The 17022-nt window shown below is 52.2% G+C and overlaps 1 protein-coding gene and 1 pseudogene across 1 annotated transcript in view; one reads left to right on the forward strand and one right to left on the reverse strand.

Moving 5' to 3' along the window:
• Positions 1-6229: 6229 nt before the first annotated feature.
• LOC134564844 (sushi repeat-containing protein SRPX2-like) lies at positions 6230-13188 on the reverse strand (annotated as a pseudogene).
• A 1933-nt stretch (positions 13189-15121) lies between these two features.
• The window catches only part of LOC134564849 (tetraspanin-6-like), a 40458-nt gene continuing 38557 nt past the window's right edge, over positions 15122-17022 (forward strand). The window contains 4 exon segments of the mRNA XM_063424070.1: positions 15122-15208; positions 15303-15393; positions 15396-15484; positions 15700-15774. Coding sequence (XP_063280140.1) covers positions 15122-15208; positions 15303-15393; positions 15396-15484; positions 15700-15774 — 342 coding nt within the window.

Genomic DNA, 17022 nt, shown 5'->3' on the forward strand with positions numbered 1-17022 from the left:
GGTTTGCCAGCCACAGGTTGCAATTCCCAATGTGATGGCCACATGGTCTTAGGTATAATCGTGACGTGTGCGCCCATGTCCAGAATGCCTTCCACATGGAGGCGCTCTGACCCGCAGGCTAGGTTGCATGCCATAGAGGGTTTATCCTCTCCCACCACCTCTGCCCAGTAGACTTCTGGTGATTTTCCTTCTGCTGTGATCTCTGCTGGAACAGGAATGGCCTGGGCAAGAACTTGCCCCTCTACGAGATAAAAGGGTGGGTACATGCAGCGTGCCAACAACATGAGGCCTGTTATCTTTTCCTTAATGGTCATGGGAGCTACCTCAGTCTCCAAGGGTGTGTGCTGTGTCCCTAATAACAAAATACTCACTGTCTAGTCCCATGTGGCAAACTATCAGGTCCTGTGAGATGTTTGAGAGGTTCACTGTAATGACTTTCCAATCAGTAGATCTGAAATGAAAACCTTTGGTAGTCACGAGCCTAAATCGGCCTCATGGCTGCCAAACCTTGTTAGGTGAACATTTGACATTTTTATTTTTCTGCACCCCCACACCGTGTGACCCGTCCTCCCCCTTTTTTGTTAAGAGAGAGGCATTCACCAGTGTGGGTCCCCCTATATTTATATCTTTGCGTGTAGTTGTATTAACAGCGGGTACGCGCTGTAAATTCAGTTTTTTTGTTTGTTGAACTTCTGTTTCTGGTTTTGGGGGCAAGTTCTGTTGAAGTGTCCTGGTTTCTTGCAACAGAGGCAGATGATGTGCTGCAGCTGGTCTGGTGACATTGGTTGCCTCCTTGGATTTGGTACCGCAGCTACCCTAGGCTGGGGGTGTGCCAGTCCTGGATTCCTTTCAGGTGCATTGAAAAGTTCTGCTTTTTTTGTACAGGCTTCTATCATCTGTGAAAGACTAGGGGATGGTTTGAGGGGAAGGCTGAGAATAATTCTATGACAGGTCTCATTAGCATTCCTCTGAGCCATCTCCTTGATCAATTCTGCCTGCACCACGGGATCTTGTACTTGTCTTTCCACTTGTGTTCTCAGACGGTCCACAAACTGCAAGAAATTCTCTGAAGGAAACTGTTTAATGTTAACATAACTGTCCTTAACTTCAGTTGTTGGTAGCTGATAAAACATTTTCTCTGCAACAATACAGATCTTATCTAAAATTGGCTTGGATAACACTTGGGTTTGTTTTTCTGGACAATGCCAGACACCTTCACCACACAGGAGATCATGTGTGATATGTCCATCATTGTTTTTTGCTTCACCAGGAGTTTGTTGAATCTCATGTAATACTGTTTTCAAAGCTCTTTTCCACATGCATTCCCACAGATCATACTCTGAGGGAGATAACAGACATCTAAATAAGTCTTTGATGTCACTGGGTACCATCTCATTTGAATTAGAGGTTGCCCTCATCATTCCTTTGAAAATCTCACTGGATCTCCCAAATTCTCGCTGTATTTTACAGATCTTTTTATCTTGATAGGATAACGGCTGATAAGCCTTTGTGCAGTTTCTCCTACCAAGATAAACGACAGGTGCTACAGAGGGAATGCTTTCATCAACATTTTTCTGAGTTCCTAAAAATTCTGCTGCTCTCCCAGTGCCCAAGGAAGCAGGGGGTATACCCTCCCCCACCCCTTGGGGTCTGGAAAGAGGCAGCTCTCTCCCTCTCTCCCAGGGTCCTGGGAGAGGCTGCTCATGTCCCCTTGCCATAAGGAAATTTCCCCCCGCCCCCCCCCCCCCCCCACTGGGGCTTTGGGCTGAGGGTTGCCCACCCTCATCGCCACTGGGGCTAGAGGCTGCAAGGGCCCCGCCCCCTTCCCCACCCCCGCAGCAGCTCGGAGGGAGGCACTGGGAGGAAGGATGGGGCGGGACTGCCGAAGGCACAAAGGGATTGGGCAAGGGATATGGAGTAGGGGCAGGGATTAGGGAGAAGGAAGGATTATGGGAAGAAGGAGCAAGCACACGGCATTCACCATTGCCCTCCAGCACGTGTTTTGCAGTTCCCAGGGAGCCTGCCACGTTGCCAGGGCCCTGGGAAGAGAGCATTTCACCTTTGGAGCAGTCAGAACTGTGTTCTTGAGAAAAACCAGGTGTGGTAAAAGGGTACAGGGGGGATGTTCCGATATCAGAAGCAGGATACTGTGGGGGAGCAGGAGAATCAGAAAAAGGATTATTTGGAGAAGTTATCTGCGGCTGTCTGCTTTTTTCCACTTCTAACAGCTGCTTGCAAGCTTGTAAAAATATTGGAACAGAGAAGCTTTTTTATCACCATTTTCGACTTTTGAAGTCAGTAACTGTCCAATTTTATCCCAAAATGAAACAGAATCCATATTTTGAAAAGCAGACTCTGGAAGCTCAGCTGACAGCCAGTAGACAAAATGTGTTAGTAACCTTTTAGGGATTCTAACATTAATTAAAATATTTTTAAGCTGTTTTAATACACTCTTTTGGTGAACAGATAGCCATACACCCATTTTTCTGATGTTTTAAAAGCTTTTTGTCCAATATCTACCTCCAGACACAAAAGAAACACTGCATGACTGTTCCTGATCCCCGCTGTAACACAGAAAGCAGGGATGGGTGGGGGGAGCCACGGTGCCGGGCAGCGCAGTTCTTGCTGTTTTTCCCGGCTCCGGGAGCACTGGGGGGGGGTCCCCCGCCACCTTTCCCTGGCTTCTGGGACCCGTCCCCTGCCATGTTCACCCCAGAACGCGGACTCTGTCAGCCGGGGCGGCTCCGTCAGCACGGAGCTCCAGCCAGCAGAAGGAAAGAAAAAAAACCAAACCATGTTTAACACAAACCCGTGTCCACTGGGTCCTAGCGCACCCGCAGCTGCAGTTTCTATGATTCCAATGGTAAAACTCCCCTCCCAGCTAGGGGTTATTTCCCAGGGTAACCGCAACACGAGGGGGCTTACCACTGTCCTTTAGGACCATGGGTGTCATGCCAGCAGCGTCAGGAGTCCTTGCCCTTGGTTGACTTGCATCAGGCGCCAAACAAGCTACCAGCACTTTCCCAACACTTATAGCCACACAAAGGCAGCTGGTAAGCAACAGGGTAGTTGGACTTCCCAAAGGGCTTTTCAGACCCCCAAATAGGGGCTCCAGCTTCTGCGTGGGCTTTTAATATTTCATAAAAACCTACAATTGGGCACCAACTGAAATTTTTCCCCCTGCAGCCCCCCGGAGTTCCTAGGCTAGCTCAGATCCTAAGAGGGCTTTGGAGGAATATTTCAGGGACAAGGCAAAAGATTCCAAAAGAGGCTCTAACCCCCAGATGGAGTCCAAGATGTTTATTCTTGAAGGTTTCCAGGGGGGAAAGAGGACGAATGAGGAAGGACAGGGCCTCATCTAGACTCCTGCTAAGGAAGAGGTAGTTTGACCTCAGCCAATAGGGTCAAGAAAAGGAGGAAGGGTTAAACTACATGGTTACAGACTCCAGGGGTCTCAGGGGGTGGGGGGGGGAAACCATTCCCCAGAGAAATACAACAGGGCAGGGAGATGCTGCCAGCCTGGATGTGCCTTATGACCCCTAGTTCCCAGGTGGCAGCACTTCCCAGCAGTGCCTTCCATGCCCAGAGCACCCAGGGTTGTTGTCTGCTCCTATGCCAGATCCCATCAGGATCCAGACAAGGATGGAGCAAGTTGAGGGTCAGAGTGCCAGTGTTCTGCCCTGGCTGTGCCAGTTGGTGCCCAAATCTTGGACACGTGGTAGCACCTTGAGCCTCATTGTAACACAGGAGAGAGCCACAGTGCTGAAAAGACTTGGTTCCTGCTGGGTTCATTTCCACAGGTCAGGGACAAGGTTTGTGCCTGTATTTACAGCATGCTATTTTAATGTACTGGAAACATGTCTGTTCATCTTGTTTTCTTCCTATATTTTTTTTCAGAAATAAAGACGTTTCTCACCACCTCTTGTTGGTGTCTAGTTGTCTTGGTTTAAGAAGACAGGTATCTGTCAGGGAAAAACTGGAGTTTCCCTTGCAATGGAGAATGTAAAACCCCCTCCCTCCAAATTATTACAATTTTGCGATTAGGAGCTTTCTGGCAAAAATATGGGAATAGGAGTAACAGTTGTTTACTAGGAATATTAAAAAATACAAATGCAGTAGTACAAAAAACAAACAAGCAAACAAACAAACTCCTAGAAATCCCTGACAGAGTCAGAGATACGACCTGACACCCTGTTGTCAGGGTGTTGGAAGCAGTCCAAATAAGTCTTCCTGGAGTAACATGTTGTTCTGTGAAGTAGAGATGATCCTGTAGAAAAAAGGGTCCAGTGCTTGCGAGATGAGCCTAGTCTTCCTCCAAGTATTCAGTAGAAAACCAGCTATCTTGGTGTTTGGGATTGCAGGTTTTATCCTGGTGGAAAGGCTTTGGCTCCTCCCACTGGGTGGAGCATCTCACAATGGAACGAAGTAACGTTATCAGACATGTGAGAAGCCTTAAATGGCCCATTCACAGGTGATGTCCCTCGGAGGAGGATGGGTGGAGGAAGAGAGAAGAAGGCATTGCCTTATCTGGTGTTATCAGTTGTCCCATTGTTGGAGATTCCATTTGCCTCTTTTTCACTTACAGAATTTTTTCCCATAAGTTGCTAAGAAACTTTAAGGACAGTACTTAACCAGCACAAAGGGAGTACTCAAAGGAGATGGCAGCACAAGGCTACACCTATTGTTTTGAATGTCCAGGAGTTTCCCTCAGAGGGGAGAGATAACGTGAGCTTTGGGAAAGGTAAAAGACAGATGAAGGGGGCAGTTGCTCTCTCTTTCTCTCGGCATCGAGGACAGTCAAGCTGCCACTTGCTGCGGGAAGAGTTCACGACCATCACTCCGGCTCGTCCTGGGAAATCTACTGTCATCTGCTTGTGCACCCAGGAATCCTGAGCTCACTTTCTCCGGCCCTCACCCTACCGCCACTGCTTCTTTGGAGCTTTGAGGCTCTCCTGCTACTCTGTAGCCCTGCACTGCCCAGCTCTGCCAGGACATCCCTGCCACTCCAGCTACCAGCGCAGTGCATCTGATCTCATCCACCAGCCTGGGACTTTCCACCCTTCCAGCTTGTCCTCTTGGAGTCCTGCAGAGGCACCGAGATCAAACTGCCTCCGGCTTTTGTGAAAGAAAGCCCTCAAGTTTCCTGGTTCTGTTTATTATTAATGCTGTAGTTGTTGTTTGTTGTTTTGTCATATATACTAGTAAAGAACTGTGTTTCCTATCCCCATACCTCTGCCTGAAAGCCCTTTTAATTTTCTAAATTAGAAGAATTTGGAGGAAGGGGATTCGAATTCTCCATCTCTAGGGAGGTCCTGCCCCCTTCCTAGCAGATACCTGTCTTTCAAACCAAGACACCCATTAACAGAAGGCATCCGCCCTCTTTCCCCCCTAGAGTTACAAGAGATAAAGAACAGTATTTCCCAACCGGTTTCAACAGATGAAAATAAAATACACATTTTTGGTTACATTTTTCAACCCACGACACTAGTTAAAACGTGAGCACTGGTGCAAGCGTGGGGGTCTGGCCTGTGAAATTTGAGTCCTAGGGTGGTATGTGAAAGGGCTCAGGGCTCAAAGCCTCTATGGCATTGTCTACTTGCAAGCCCAAAGCCCTCTACATATTTATTGTGCACTCTCGATGGAGTGAACCTCTGGCCCATGAGTAAGCTACCGCTGGCCCTTTGATGTCTCTGTGTTTTTTTCCACTGTGTCAGTGTCCCATTGCTTCCCACAGGGCTGGGAGCCTCTGGCTCTCTCATCCCTGGGGTGTGGCCGAATGTGTGGGCAGAGCCGCGTCGTCTCATTTGCCTTGGGGCTGCACCCAGGTGGCCTCCCCCGGTGTCTTCCTGGCGAGAAACCACCTCCCCATGGGTGGAGCCCCACGCCTCGTCTGGCTGTGTGTGCTCAGGGTTCCCCTGGTGCCTGTGCTGTGGGGGCAGTGACGAGGCGCCCTGCGGGGAACCATCTCTGCTACAAAGGACAAGGGCAGCTGCTGGAGCCTTGCGGCGGGAGGACACCACAGCTGCGCCCCTGGGACTCCTCCTTGGGGATCCCGGGGGGGGGTCCACCACAGTTCGGGTGCACTCTGTGTTCTTCGGGAGAGGCTGCCTATCCAGTCAGGGCCGTGGGGCACCGGCCCGCGGGGGTGGAGCCGCAGCTCTCCCGGAGGTGATCGGGCGGGGAAAGGGGCTGGAGGGAGCGGGCACTGCCTCCAGCACAGGCCGCCTCGTCAGGGCCGCAGGTGCGGCTGGCACGGGTCCTTTGAGGTACCAGCACTGCCCTCCCCTCCCAGCTCCCCCCTCCCACTGCTGGGAGGGGCCGGCCGGAGCTGCTGCAGGTACCGGCAGGATTGTGGGATCGGGCTGCGCTCCGCTGGTGGGGGGAGGACGGGGATCCCACAGCTGGTGAGGAGTCGGGGGGAGCCAGGGGTCCCTCTGTGGTCCAAGGGTCAAGCCGCAGTGTCCCAGGGCAGGGGCAGTTTCCAGCCCCGGTGGCTGCACTGAGAGCGCGGTGCAGGAAGCACCTGCAGGTGCAAAGGGGGTCCCTGCTCAGGGCTTGCACTGAGGGCTGAGCCTGCCCTCCTCTTGCGACCATGCTCAGGTCCTCCTGGAGGGGGTACTCCCACCTCTTCCTCGGGGCTGTGAGCTCTGGGAAGCTTTGGTGACACTGCATTCAGACTTGCAGGGGGTCTCCTCATTGCATGAGCCCCTCTGGTGCAGCAGAAAGGGACTCTTCATGAACTCAGCTGCAACCTCATGCTTTGCCATTCCTAGAGGCATTCCTCTTCCCTGTCCCCTTAAATAGCCACCTGGCTCTGCAGGACAGCCCCACCTCCCCTACCTGAGCTCCTCAATGATGCCAAGGGACAGCTGGTGCTCCTGGATGCGTCCCATCTCATGTGGGGGCTGCCCCACCAGCTCCACGGTGGTGACGTGGCGCAGGTCCAACCCGCAGGCAGCTTGCTGTGGAGGAGGGGGACAGTGAGGGGGTGCTGGATGTGGAGGTGGGGAGGGGGGCAGCAGGAAGGTCTCCTCACCTGCAGCATGGAGATCTGCATCTTGTAGTAGTGATTAGAGGGGTTGGGGGCTGAGATGACAAAGAGGTGGCATTTCTCATGGAACTGATCCAGCGGGCTGGCGGCTGAGTTCACATCTGTGCTGATCTGCATGGCTGGGGCAAGACACAAGTGTGTGGGGAGGTGCCATTGTGTCCCCCATCACCCCACTGACCCATCAGGCAGCATCCCCTAAAGCTCTGGGCATCGCCACAGGCAAATCCTGCCCTGCCCACATCACATATGTGCACACAGGGGCTGGGAGCCTGTCCACTGCTGGGTGGACTGGCAAACCCACAGGGAGGTGCCCTGGCGCTCATAGCCCCATCGCACAGGTACTCGCAGGTGGCACCGTAGTTGTTGCCGTTGGAGGTGCAGGAGATGTACCCGTTCTGCGGAGGCTTCAGGAAAGGGCAACGCTTCACTGCAGAGAGGGAAGCTGGGTGAGGGCTGGGTGTGATGGAGCACAGTCTCGGCAGTGGGTGTGGAGGTTGAAGCTGGGGGGAGCAGCGAGCAGCCCCCCAGGGTCACTCTCACCTTGGACGCAGATGCTGAACTTGCAGCTGGTTCGGTTGTAGGCCTGGTCGTGGGTGGTGTAGCAGATCACATGCTCTCCAGGGAATTTGGAGCCAGGCTCCGGGCCCTGCAGCATCACCCTGACCCAACAGACGGGTTTTTCCATTAGCACCCTGGGCAGGGGCACCTGGCGCGGCCTCCAGTCCTAGCTGGCAGTGCCTGCAGCACCTCTGCCCTCACCTCTTGATGACACCATCAGCAGAGTCCCTCACGCAGGGAGGGTCCCAGTAGACGGTGGCAGTCAGCTTGCCTGGCTCTGCTAGGCACACTCAGGAGTCTGGACAGCAGATCTTGGGAGGCTCCAGATCTGCCCAGAGGGAGGAGAGGGATTCATGGAACCTCTGGATGTCTTGGCTGAGCTATGAGAGCAAGGCACCAGCCCCAGTGTTGAACCACCCCAGGGACCTCGGAGCCACCCGGATCTGCTGTACAGCCAGCGCTGAGTGCCCCAGTCCTGGGCTGGTGCCTCTGTTTCAGGGCTAATGGCACTGCGGGGTGCAGCAGGGACAGGGGTCCCAAGGGAGGGTGGTGTAGGAAATGCCCAGGTTGGATGTGGGGTGACACCTGCAGACACCCCAGGCATGGGTGATGAGCCCCTGTGTGCCCCAGCAGCGTGGGGTGAGAATTTACCTACACAGATTGGTTCACTCCCGCTCCAGTGCCCATCCGCCATGCAGATGTGACTCTGGTCACCCTCCAGCTGGTAGCCAGGCAGGCAGGTGTAGTCACAGCGGGAATCCATCTGCACCCCTGCTGAGCATACATAGGAGCCCCGCAGTACTGCTGGCAGCACATGGCACTGGATTTCTGGGATGGAGAGAGCACACGGGAGTGAAGTGGCTGCCAGCCATTATGAGTGGCCAGAGCACCCAGGACTGGCCACTGTGGGTGCCCTGTGGGGATGCTGTCAAGGCAAGGGCCGGGGCCACTCACGCCGGCAGTACGCTATCCTGGTCAAGTGGTGGTTGGGCAGGCACTGGACAGCACTGGGACCCACCAGCCAGTACCCATGGGTGCAGCTCGGCTTACATCATGTCCCCAGGCTGCTGTGGTAGGACCTGCCCCAGGGTAAGTAGCAAGTGTCCTCTCCACAGTGGATGTTGAGCGTGGCACACCACTGGGGCACTGCAGGAGAGCAGGGAGGTGATGGAGGAATCTGCCATGCCTAGGTTTCCCCGTGAGGACCCAAAGGATGGATTGGGTGCTGTTACCTGGACAGTAATCCAGGGCAGGCTCGGGGGGGGGGGTTCTTCTGCATACACCTCTTTGGTGTGACTCTCCAGGCAGTAGCCAGACCCTGGGGAAGAAGGAAGAGATGAGCAGGCTGTGAAATGAACAGGGCTAATGCCTTTATTAATATTCAGCTTTTTATTAGAGAGATCAGCTGGGTGGGGGAGACTGATGGAGTTTTCCCACGCTGCTGTAGTGTGGAAAATAGGGTTATTTAATTCATGTTCTATAAATAATTATAGACTGGAAACTGTAATATATTGTATAAAGGTATGTGTGTCTGCTCAACCCGCACGTTTCACGGACTTCTGTAAAGCACCTCTCCTGATCTCCCTGGTCCAAAAATAGAAGGTGAGAACACGAGGCACTGATGAGACAATGAGTACCGATCAACCTACCCTTGCATACGTGCAGCGAAAATTACCTCAACAGCCAGGACTTACACCGGTCGAATGCTACGTGCAGAAGGGTCATCACACACTTCTACGGCTCAAAGCAGGGACTTACACTGATCGGGTGCTACGTGCAGAGGAATCATCACACACTTCTATGACGGTTAAATTACTCAAAGCAAGGACTAACTCTGGACATTAGCATTTGAATGGACCAGGGGGCTCTTTCAGGATTTAGTATAAACAAACTTAATGGCCGGTGCTTAGTGGAAACAATGGGAGAAGTGCTGCCGAGGGTGAAAGTAAGGGTATTTAAGTTAAGCCTCTAGGCGGGCGAAGGTGTGAACCCAGCTAGAGACTCAGACTGCCAGGGTCCATGTCTCTGGGTCACCCTTGGCTTATTTTTTCCCGGGAGAAATTCTGTCAAGTAAGTGTCGCTGTTTGTGGGGTTTTGTTTTTTTTATTGCTTAAAATTCTGTAATTTGATTCCAAATTTTGTGATTTGAATTTTTAATAAACCAAATTATTGAATTTGGTAATAAATTGTCCTGGCATTTATAACAATTTTGACGCCCAACAGAGGGGCCAGTTTTTGAATATTCTACGGACCCCTGCTTCTGACTGGGAGGTGCCCCACTGTAAAAAGCAGCCTGGCAGAGTGGGTAAGTCCGGAAGAACGAACTGGCTTTACGAACCCAGAAACCACAACAGCGAAGGTATTAGGCGTTAGGACAAGCTAGCTTGGGGAAGGCTTGGGAACTCAACAGGGGTTTTCCCCTGGAACCGCGGTATTTTTTTTCACTCGTAAAAGTCTAAGTGCAGGAAGAATCCACGCAGGAAAAGGACCGTAAGTACAGCGTGGTTGAGTGGGGTGACCAAGTGCTTGAGGTGTATGTGCGTGTGAGTGCGTGTGAACAAGACGTGATTTATCACGAAGCGAGAGCCACGAGGGACACGGCCGACTGTCCTAGTTTAGGACAAATTTAGGGGAAAATTCCTACAACTCCCTCCCCCACCACCGGGTTCGAGAGGAATTTCCTCAGAGGAAAAGTGGAAAAAACTTGTTTATTGAGAAACAATGAAAAAACACTCCCCAACACAAGAAAAACAGTCCGAGATGACAACAAATGTTTTCACCAGTCCAAGAGAGGGTGAGCAGTCTCTGCTGGGGAGGGTGCCAAAGCTTCTTTTAGGTGCAGACTCCGGGGGGTTTTCCCTTGATGTTCCCGAATCAGGGCCCGAAGCAGGTCCGATGTCTTACGGGAAGGGAGGGAGGAAAGAAGGGGAAACACAAAAAGCAGAAAAATGGCAAAAAAAAAAGCAAGCAAAAAGCAGAAAGCAAGAGAGCAAAGTCAGCAAAGCAGCCTAAAGCTAGCAGTAAGCAAGCCAAAAGCAAGCAGCAGGGGGAGGGGCTCAGCTATAGACAAAACAAACTGGGAACATGGGAACAGGAAAAAAAAAAACCCCCACGATTTGGGATACAAAGCATGAAAATGTCCTGTCACCCCAGGACAGAGGAATACCCATATAAAATTCTGAGTGAGGGCAAGTCTTCCCTTTCTTCCTGATCACTCAAACAGGTAACATGGAGCCGAGCTGTTCCCTTAGAACGGCCTAGGCCAGCTCGGCCTGGCCCTGCTGCTCCCTTCCTCTTGGGGGAGAGTTGGCTCTGGCCTGGCCGGGCCTCTGGGCCCTGGCCAGCTGCCGGGGAGGCGGCTGGAGGCCTGGAGCCAGATGAGCCAGGAGGGAGCAGCAGGAGCTGGGCCTCTGATAACACCTTTGGGCCCAGCTGGGCCGAGCCCACCCTGATTGCCACCGTGGGATGGGCAAGGACTTCCCCCCCCCCTTCCCCCTCCTCCGGTGACTCCCGGACTGAGAGGGAAAGGGGGGAAAGAAGAAAAGCCCAGCCTCTTCAGAGCAGCTGATCACATTGACCATGGCAGACCTGGGCAGATTTAACCCTTTCTTGGCAAGACGAAGCTTTCAGAACTCCAACTCTTTCCCTGAGAGAGAGAAAGGAAGGCCAGACTGATTTAACATGTAGAGAGACAGCATGATATGACATCAGCGAAAGAACTGATAAAGATTATTGGAAGAAGGGATTGAGGAAGTGGACATTTCTTACTGGACTTCTCTAGATGTAAACCATGGAAACTGGACTAACATATCCCTTCAAATCATGGGAAGATATGCATTTAGGGAGATGTTGCGCAAATGTGTGTGTAGATTTTGAACAAAGGTGTGTGTGATAGACTAAGTGATATTGATCTTATGAGATGCTGGAACAGAGATAGAGATAAGTCCATTGTGCTGGTGAAGAAGAGGGAAGATATCTCTGTTCCCTGAGAAGAAGAATCCTTTGTTCCTTTGAGTTGCGCATCTTTAAAAAGTGACACCCTAATATGCAAAAGTCTAGACCCATGAGCAGCCTGGGAAACTGCTAATGGGAGGGGTCACAGATGCAGGGTTTTTACTGGGCGGCTGTTTTTTTGAGGCAGTTAAAACCCACAAGAAAACAGTGAGGAAATTCTATGGGACATCAAGAGAGACTCCTCTCCCAAAGTAGTGGAAGATTATGTTTAAAAGGTAAAACTGACTGAAGATCATAGTTTTGTCTCTCTGTGTTGGTTATGAGAAAGTAAACAGCTTGTGGGGAAGGGAGAAGGGTTTTGAAAGGTTCAAATTTTCTTATTTTTTAATTTCCATTTTTTTTCTTTTTTTTTTAATTTCAATTTTTTTTCTTTTTTTTTAATTTCAATTTTTTTTTCTTTTTTTAGTGTGTGTTAATAAAACTATCTTTGTAACTTTTAAGTTGGGCCTGTTTTGCCTTTTTCCTCCCAAAAGTCTATTTCACATAAAAAAAGAGCAAGCACAAAAACCATCACAATAAGCAATCCCAGCCCTGGGCAGACTCTGTGCTTGGGGCTGTTGTCAAGGGTTAAACTGGGCAGACCTCAAGCCCAGTCCCCAGTGATATGGTGTGCACTGGCACCAGCTGAAGACTAAACAGTGGCAGAAGCCATGGCTGTGGCAGGAAACGTGTGCTGGAATGGAGTGGGCTGGCACCAACCCCCAACTTTGTGCTGCTGGGAAGTCCTTCCACCCTCTCCCATGGCACCCTCACTGCCACGGGGCATCCCAAGGGAAGGAAGAATGCTGCCCTTTCCTGCCCTTTCCTGCCCATCTCCTCACCAAGGCAAGGGATGATGAGCATGCTGTCTGGCTGGGGGCTGGTGGGGTGCAGCCCCTTGCCCGTGCTCCAGAGAAGTCTTCCAGGAGTAACAGGACTTATTTGGACTGCTTCCAGCACCCTGACAACAGGGTGTCAGGTCATATCTCTGACTCTGTCAGGGTTTTTCTAGGACTTTTGTTTGTTTGCTTTTTTGGTTTTTTTGTACTACTGCATTTGTAATTTTTTTTAAATATTCCTAGTAAACAACTGTCACTCCTATTCCCATATTTTTGCCTGAAAGCTCCTAATTGCAAAATTGTAATAATTTGGAAGGAAGGGGGTTTTACATTCTCCATTCCAAGAGAAACTCCAGTTTTCCCCAGTCAGATATCTGTCTTTCCAAACCTAGACACCTTCCCACCACGAGCCCTCAACAGGAGCAGAGCTGCACAGGCTGCCATCCCCAGGATGTGCCTGCACTCCCTGGCACTCACCTTCCTGCCACATGGATGACACCAGCCTGGCAATGACAACCAGCAGGACGGGGGCTGCCTCCTGTGCCATCCTGGGGAGCTGGGGGGCTGCAGTGGGCAGCCCACCTGCCATGCTGGGTCCAGGAGCAGCCATGAGCCCTGGCGAGGATGGAGAGGAGCTGGAGGTGGGATGATGGCCCTCTCTGTCGCCTTGTTGCTGCACAGATGTCTGTCCCTCCTTCCTGGCTGCTCTGCTTGTGCTGAGCAAACTTACTTTCCCCCTTGGCTGCCCATCCCAAACATTCAAAAACTGTGAGTCAGGCCCAACATGATGAGATTGTAAAAACAAAAAAATCCCAGGATAGCCCATTTTCCAGTGTAAAAAAAGGGACTCTGGGGTTGGAGACGGAGCAAAAACGCAGGTTAAATGTGGTTAAAACATACGTTCACCCCTTTATTCCCGAAATGGCTGGTTTTATACAGTTCAGAATAGTTTACAGTTGCAGGTGCATTTCTATTGGCATTCAGCGTGAACAAGTATGTAAACTATCTCAGTTTAAGGCAGCTACCGTATCTTCACCCTAATTGTTCTATACAGTCTATGCACACACCTTAACCTAATTTCTAACTGCGCCACAAAACTTATCTACTTCTACACAGGCCAAAATCTGAGGCCTAGCAGGCCCAAATCTGAGGCCCAGTTTGGGATAGCTCAAATCTCATTCCACAGCACATTATGCCCACGATCTCTAAGAAATTCGGTTACACCAGTGCACCTCCTGCTTCTCTGGGGCTTTAAAAGGTTGTAAGAGGTTTTCTTCTTCAAGCAGAAGAGCCAGGAGCCTGTTTAGACACAGGAGAGAGCCAAACAGAGCCTGTGCCAGACCTGAGGGGCTATGGGAACAGGGGGCCAGCAAGGATGAGTACAAAACCGCAGGAGCCAAATCCCCTTTCCCACCTCTTGCCAGGAGGGAGGGAGAGACTCTGCTGCAGACAGAAGGCTCTGAAGCCACTCCTGAGGCAAGCGCTTCCAGCTGGGGTCTGTTCCCTGCTGAAGTTCGGCCCCTGTGAGGCAGAGGTACCACAGTGCCTTTGTTAGGACCCGCTGCCCCACAGCCCATGGTGTTGGGGTCAGGCGGGAGGCAGAACAGGAGCTGGAGCCACCTGGGATTTGGGCTCTGGAGCACGGGGCTGCATGGGCAAGGAGAAGCGAGGGGTGAGCCTGGTACGGACAGGTAGGGGCATTTGTGTGGGGTGTGTGGAGGGGAGGACGTGCTGCTGTCTCAATAGGCTAATTACGTGGAGGCCAGGCTGGTGAGCATGCTAATTAATAACATGCTGTCCTGGGCAGGAGAGGGCGGTCAGGAGGCCCCGTGTGGGGCTGCTGCTGCCAATTGTGGGGAGCCCACAGCCCCCCACATCCTGGGGACATCCCCGGGAAGGTTCACCCCATGGAGGGCAGGAAGCCCGGCACTTGTTGGCATGGTGGTAGTGCCATGTGCTGGGGCGCAGGGTGGCTTCTGGACACCTGGACAGGGGGTGGGGCACACCAGGGCTGGAGCAGGAGAGCATGGACTGGTTGGCACTGGGAAGGAGGTGGCATGGGACAGGTATGGGGTGGCACCGGGGAGGCAGAGAATGATGCCATGGGTTGGGCAAGGGGTGGCACAGGGTGGCATGGGGCAGGCGGGAGGTAGCAGCAGGTGGAACCAAGCAGGTAGGAGATGGCATGGGACAAGCAGGGGGTGACACTGGCAGGCGATGGCACAGGAGGGGCAGTGGGTGCCACTGGAGAGATGGTGACACAGGCTAAGCAAGGAGTGGCACTGGACAGGGGGTAGTAGGGATAGATGTACAGGGTGGCACGGGCTAGGCAGCAGATGACACTGGACAGGTCGGGACAGGGGACAGGCAGGAGGCAACACCGGACAAGGGAGTGGCCCCAGACAGGGAGTGTCACAGGACAGGGGTTGGCACCGGACAGGGGGTGACAGCAGACAGAGGGTTCCACAGGACAGGGGTGTCCCGTGCACCCTCTGCGGGAGGAGAGAGGAAGAGCACCGTGCCTGCTGGCACACTCAGCCATTTCCATGAGCCCTTGGGGATCTCCGGCGGGGGCTGGGACTGGCCCCACTGGGGGCGTGTCCAGGCATGTCCCCGAGGCCTCGCCCGGCCTGGCCCCATCCTGGTCCCATCCCAGTCCTGCAGTTGCCCCATGTCGGCCATGGCGTCCCCATTGCGGGGGCTGCAGACGAAGCCGGTGACCACCTGCCTCAAGACCGTCCTACTCACCTATTCCTTCGTCTTCTGGGTGAGCGCCCGCCCTTTCCCCCACGACAAGTCGCAGCTGCACTGCCCTATTGCAATAGTCGTGAGCCACTGCGGCTTTCCCCTCTCCCCACCAGGTGTCGGCCATTGTGCTGCTGGCCGTGGGCATCTGGGGTAGGGTGAGCTTGGCCATCTACTTCTCCCTGTTGGACGAGAAAGCCACAAATGTCTCCTGGTGGGTGCGGGCACCATTGTTGTCCTCCTGGGCACCTTTGGCTGCTTCACCACTTGCCGTGGCAGCACCTGGATGCTCAAGCTGGCAGGTGGCCTGGGACAGGGTGGGATGGAGCCCCATACTCTCCTGATCCATCCCTAAACATCCCATCTTATTTCTGTCTGATCCCATCCCTACCCTATCCCGTCCCATCCCATCCTACCCCATCCTCTCCTCCTACACTATCCCCTCCTGTCCCAGCCCATCCTGTCCTACCCCATCCCATCTACCCCCTCCCATCCCATCCTTTCTGCCTGCAGTATGCCATGCTCCTGTCCCTCATCTTCCTCATCCTCCTGGTGGCCGCCATCGTGGGGTTCGTCTTCAGGCATGAGGTGAGTGTGGGTGGCCACTGCCATCTCCCAGTGCTGCAGAGTGAGTTTGATGCTGCTTTTACCCCAGTGCAGTTGCAGATGTCACTGGAGGGACAGAAGTACTGCTTGGGAGCGGTGCTTAGTTTAGCAAAAATAGGGTTAAACCAGCACAAAGAGCAGCTGGGTCCCTGTAAGGACCCAGACAGACAAGCCTGGGTGCAGGGTCAGTCCAGCATGGTATGTTGTCCCTCCATCAGAACAGGCAGAGTAGCCCTGGACTGTAATTTCTGGCTTTGGTCTATCTTCTGCAATAATTTCAGTAATTAAAGCTCCTCAGAGGGTTCCTGTGCCTGCTTGGGAGGGAGCTGGCACAGCACACATCCTTGTTATTACAGAGAGCATCCCTGCTGCCACAGTGCATCAAGCCGGCCCTTTAACAGAGCCTCTAATTGCCTGGTGGCTGGGAAATATCTGCTGGCTGTTTCTGGGAACAGTTAAAGATCGGGGACTAAAGAATGGGGTCTGACCCAATGTGGGTATATCACACATTCTTCACTTTATTCCTTGAGATGGCGGGTTAAATACAGACAGAATGGTTTACAAGAACAGGTGCATTCTGATAGGCAGTGAGAATAGAGAAGTATGCAAACAATCTAGAGTTAAGGCAGCTACGGGTTTCAGTGTAATTACTTCTATTCTGTAAATGTCCATACCTTAACACATTCCTAGTACCAGATAAGTTTATCTGGTACTACGTATGTTGGACGTTTGAGGCCTACTAGGCTCAGGCCTAAGGCCTAGTTCGGCCCAGTTTGGAATAGCTCAAATCCCATCCCCCAGCATATCATGCCCACGACTTCTGAGAAACTCGGTTACAGTTCCCTCTTTTTCTTTTTGAGCTATCCAAACTGATGCTAAGGCACGGCTGGCTAATTTTTGCATGCATGGTATCAAGCAAGGCAATATAATTAAGATAACTATGATAACAATAAGTACTATTATGCTAAAGCGAATCAAATCTTTAATCCACCCAGTGAAACCCCATGATCCAAGCCATTTGTCAAACAGTGTGTCTACAACTACAAGATTTTTCATGTTGTCTCTCAACTGCGATAACTGCTGATAAATCGATCGCGAATGATCTGACAAATTCATGCAGCACATGCCTTCAAATTCTTCACATCCATGCCCTTGAGATAAAAGAAGGAAGTCAATCGCGGCTCTGTTTTGGAGCACCGCATGACGAATGTCATTAACATCTTTGGCAAG

This window comes from Prinia subflava (assembly GCF_021018805.1).
Source record: "Prinia subflava isolate CZ2003 ecotype Zambia chromosome W unlocalized genomic scaffold, Cam_Psub_1.2 scaffold_22_NEW, whole genome shotgun sequence".
NCBI lineage: Eukaryota > Metazoa > Chordata > Aves > Passeriformes > Cisticolidae > Prinia > Prinia subflava.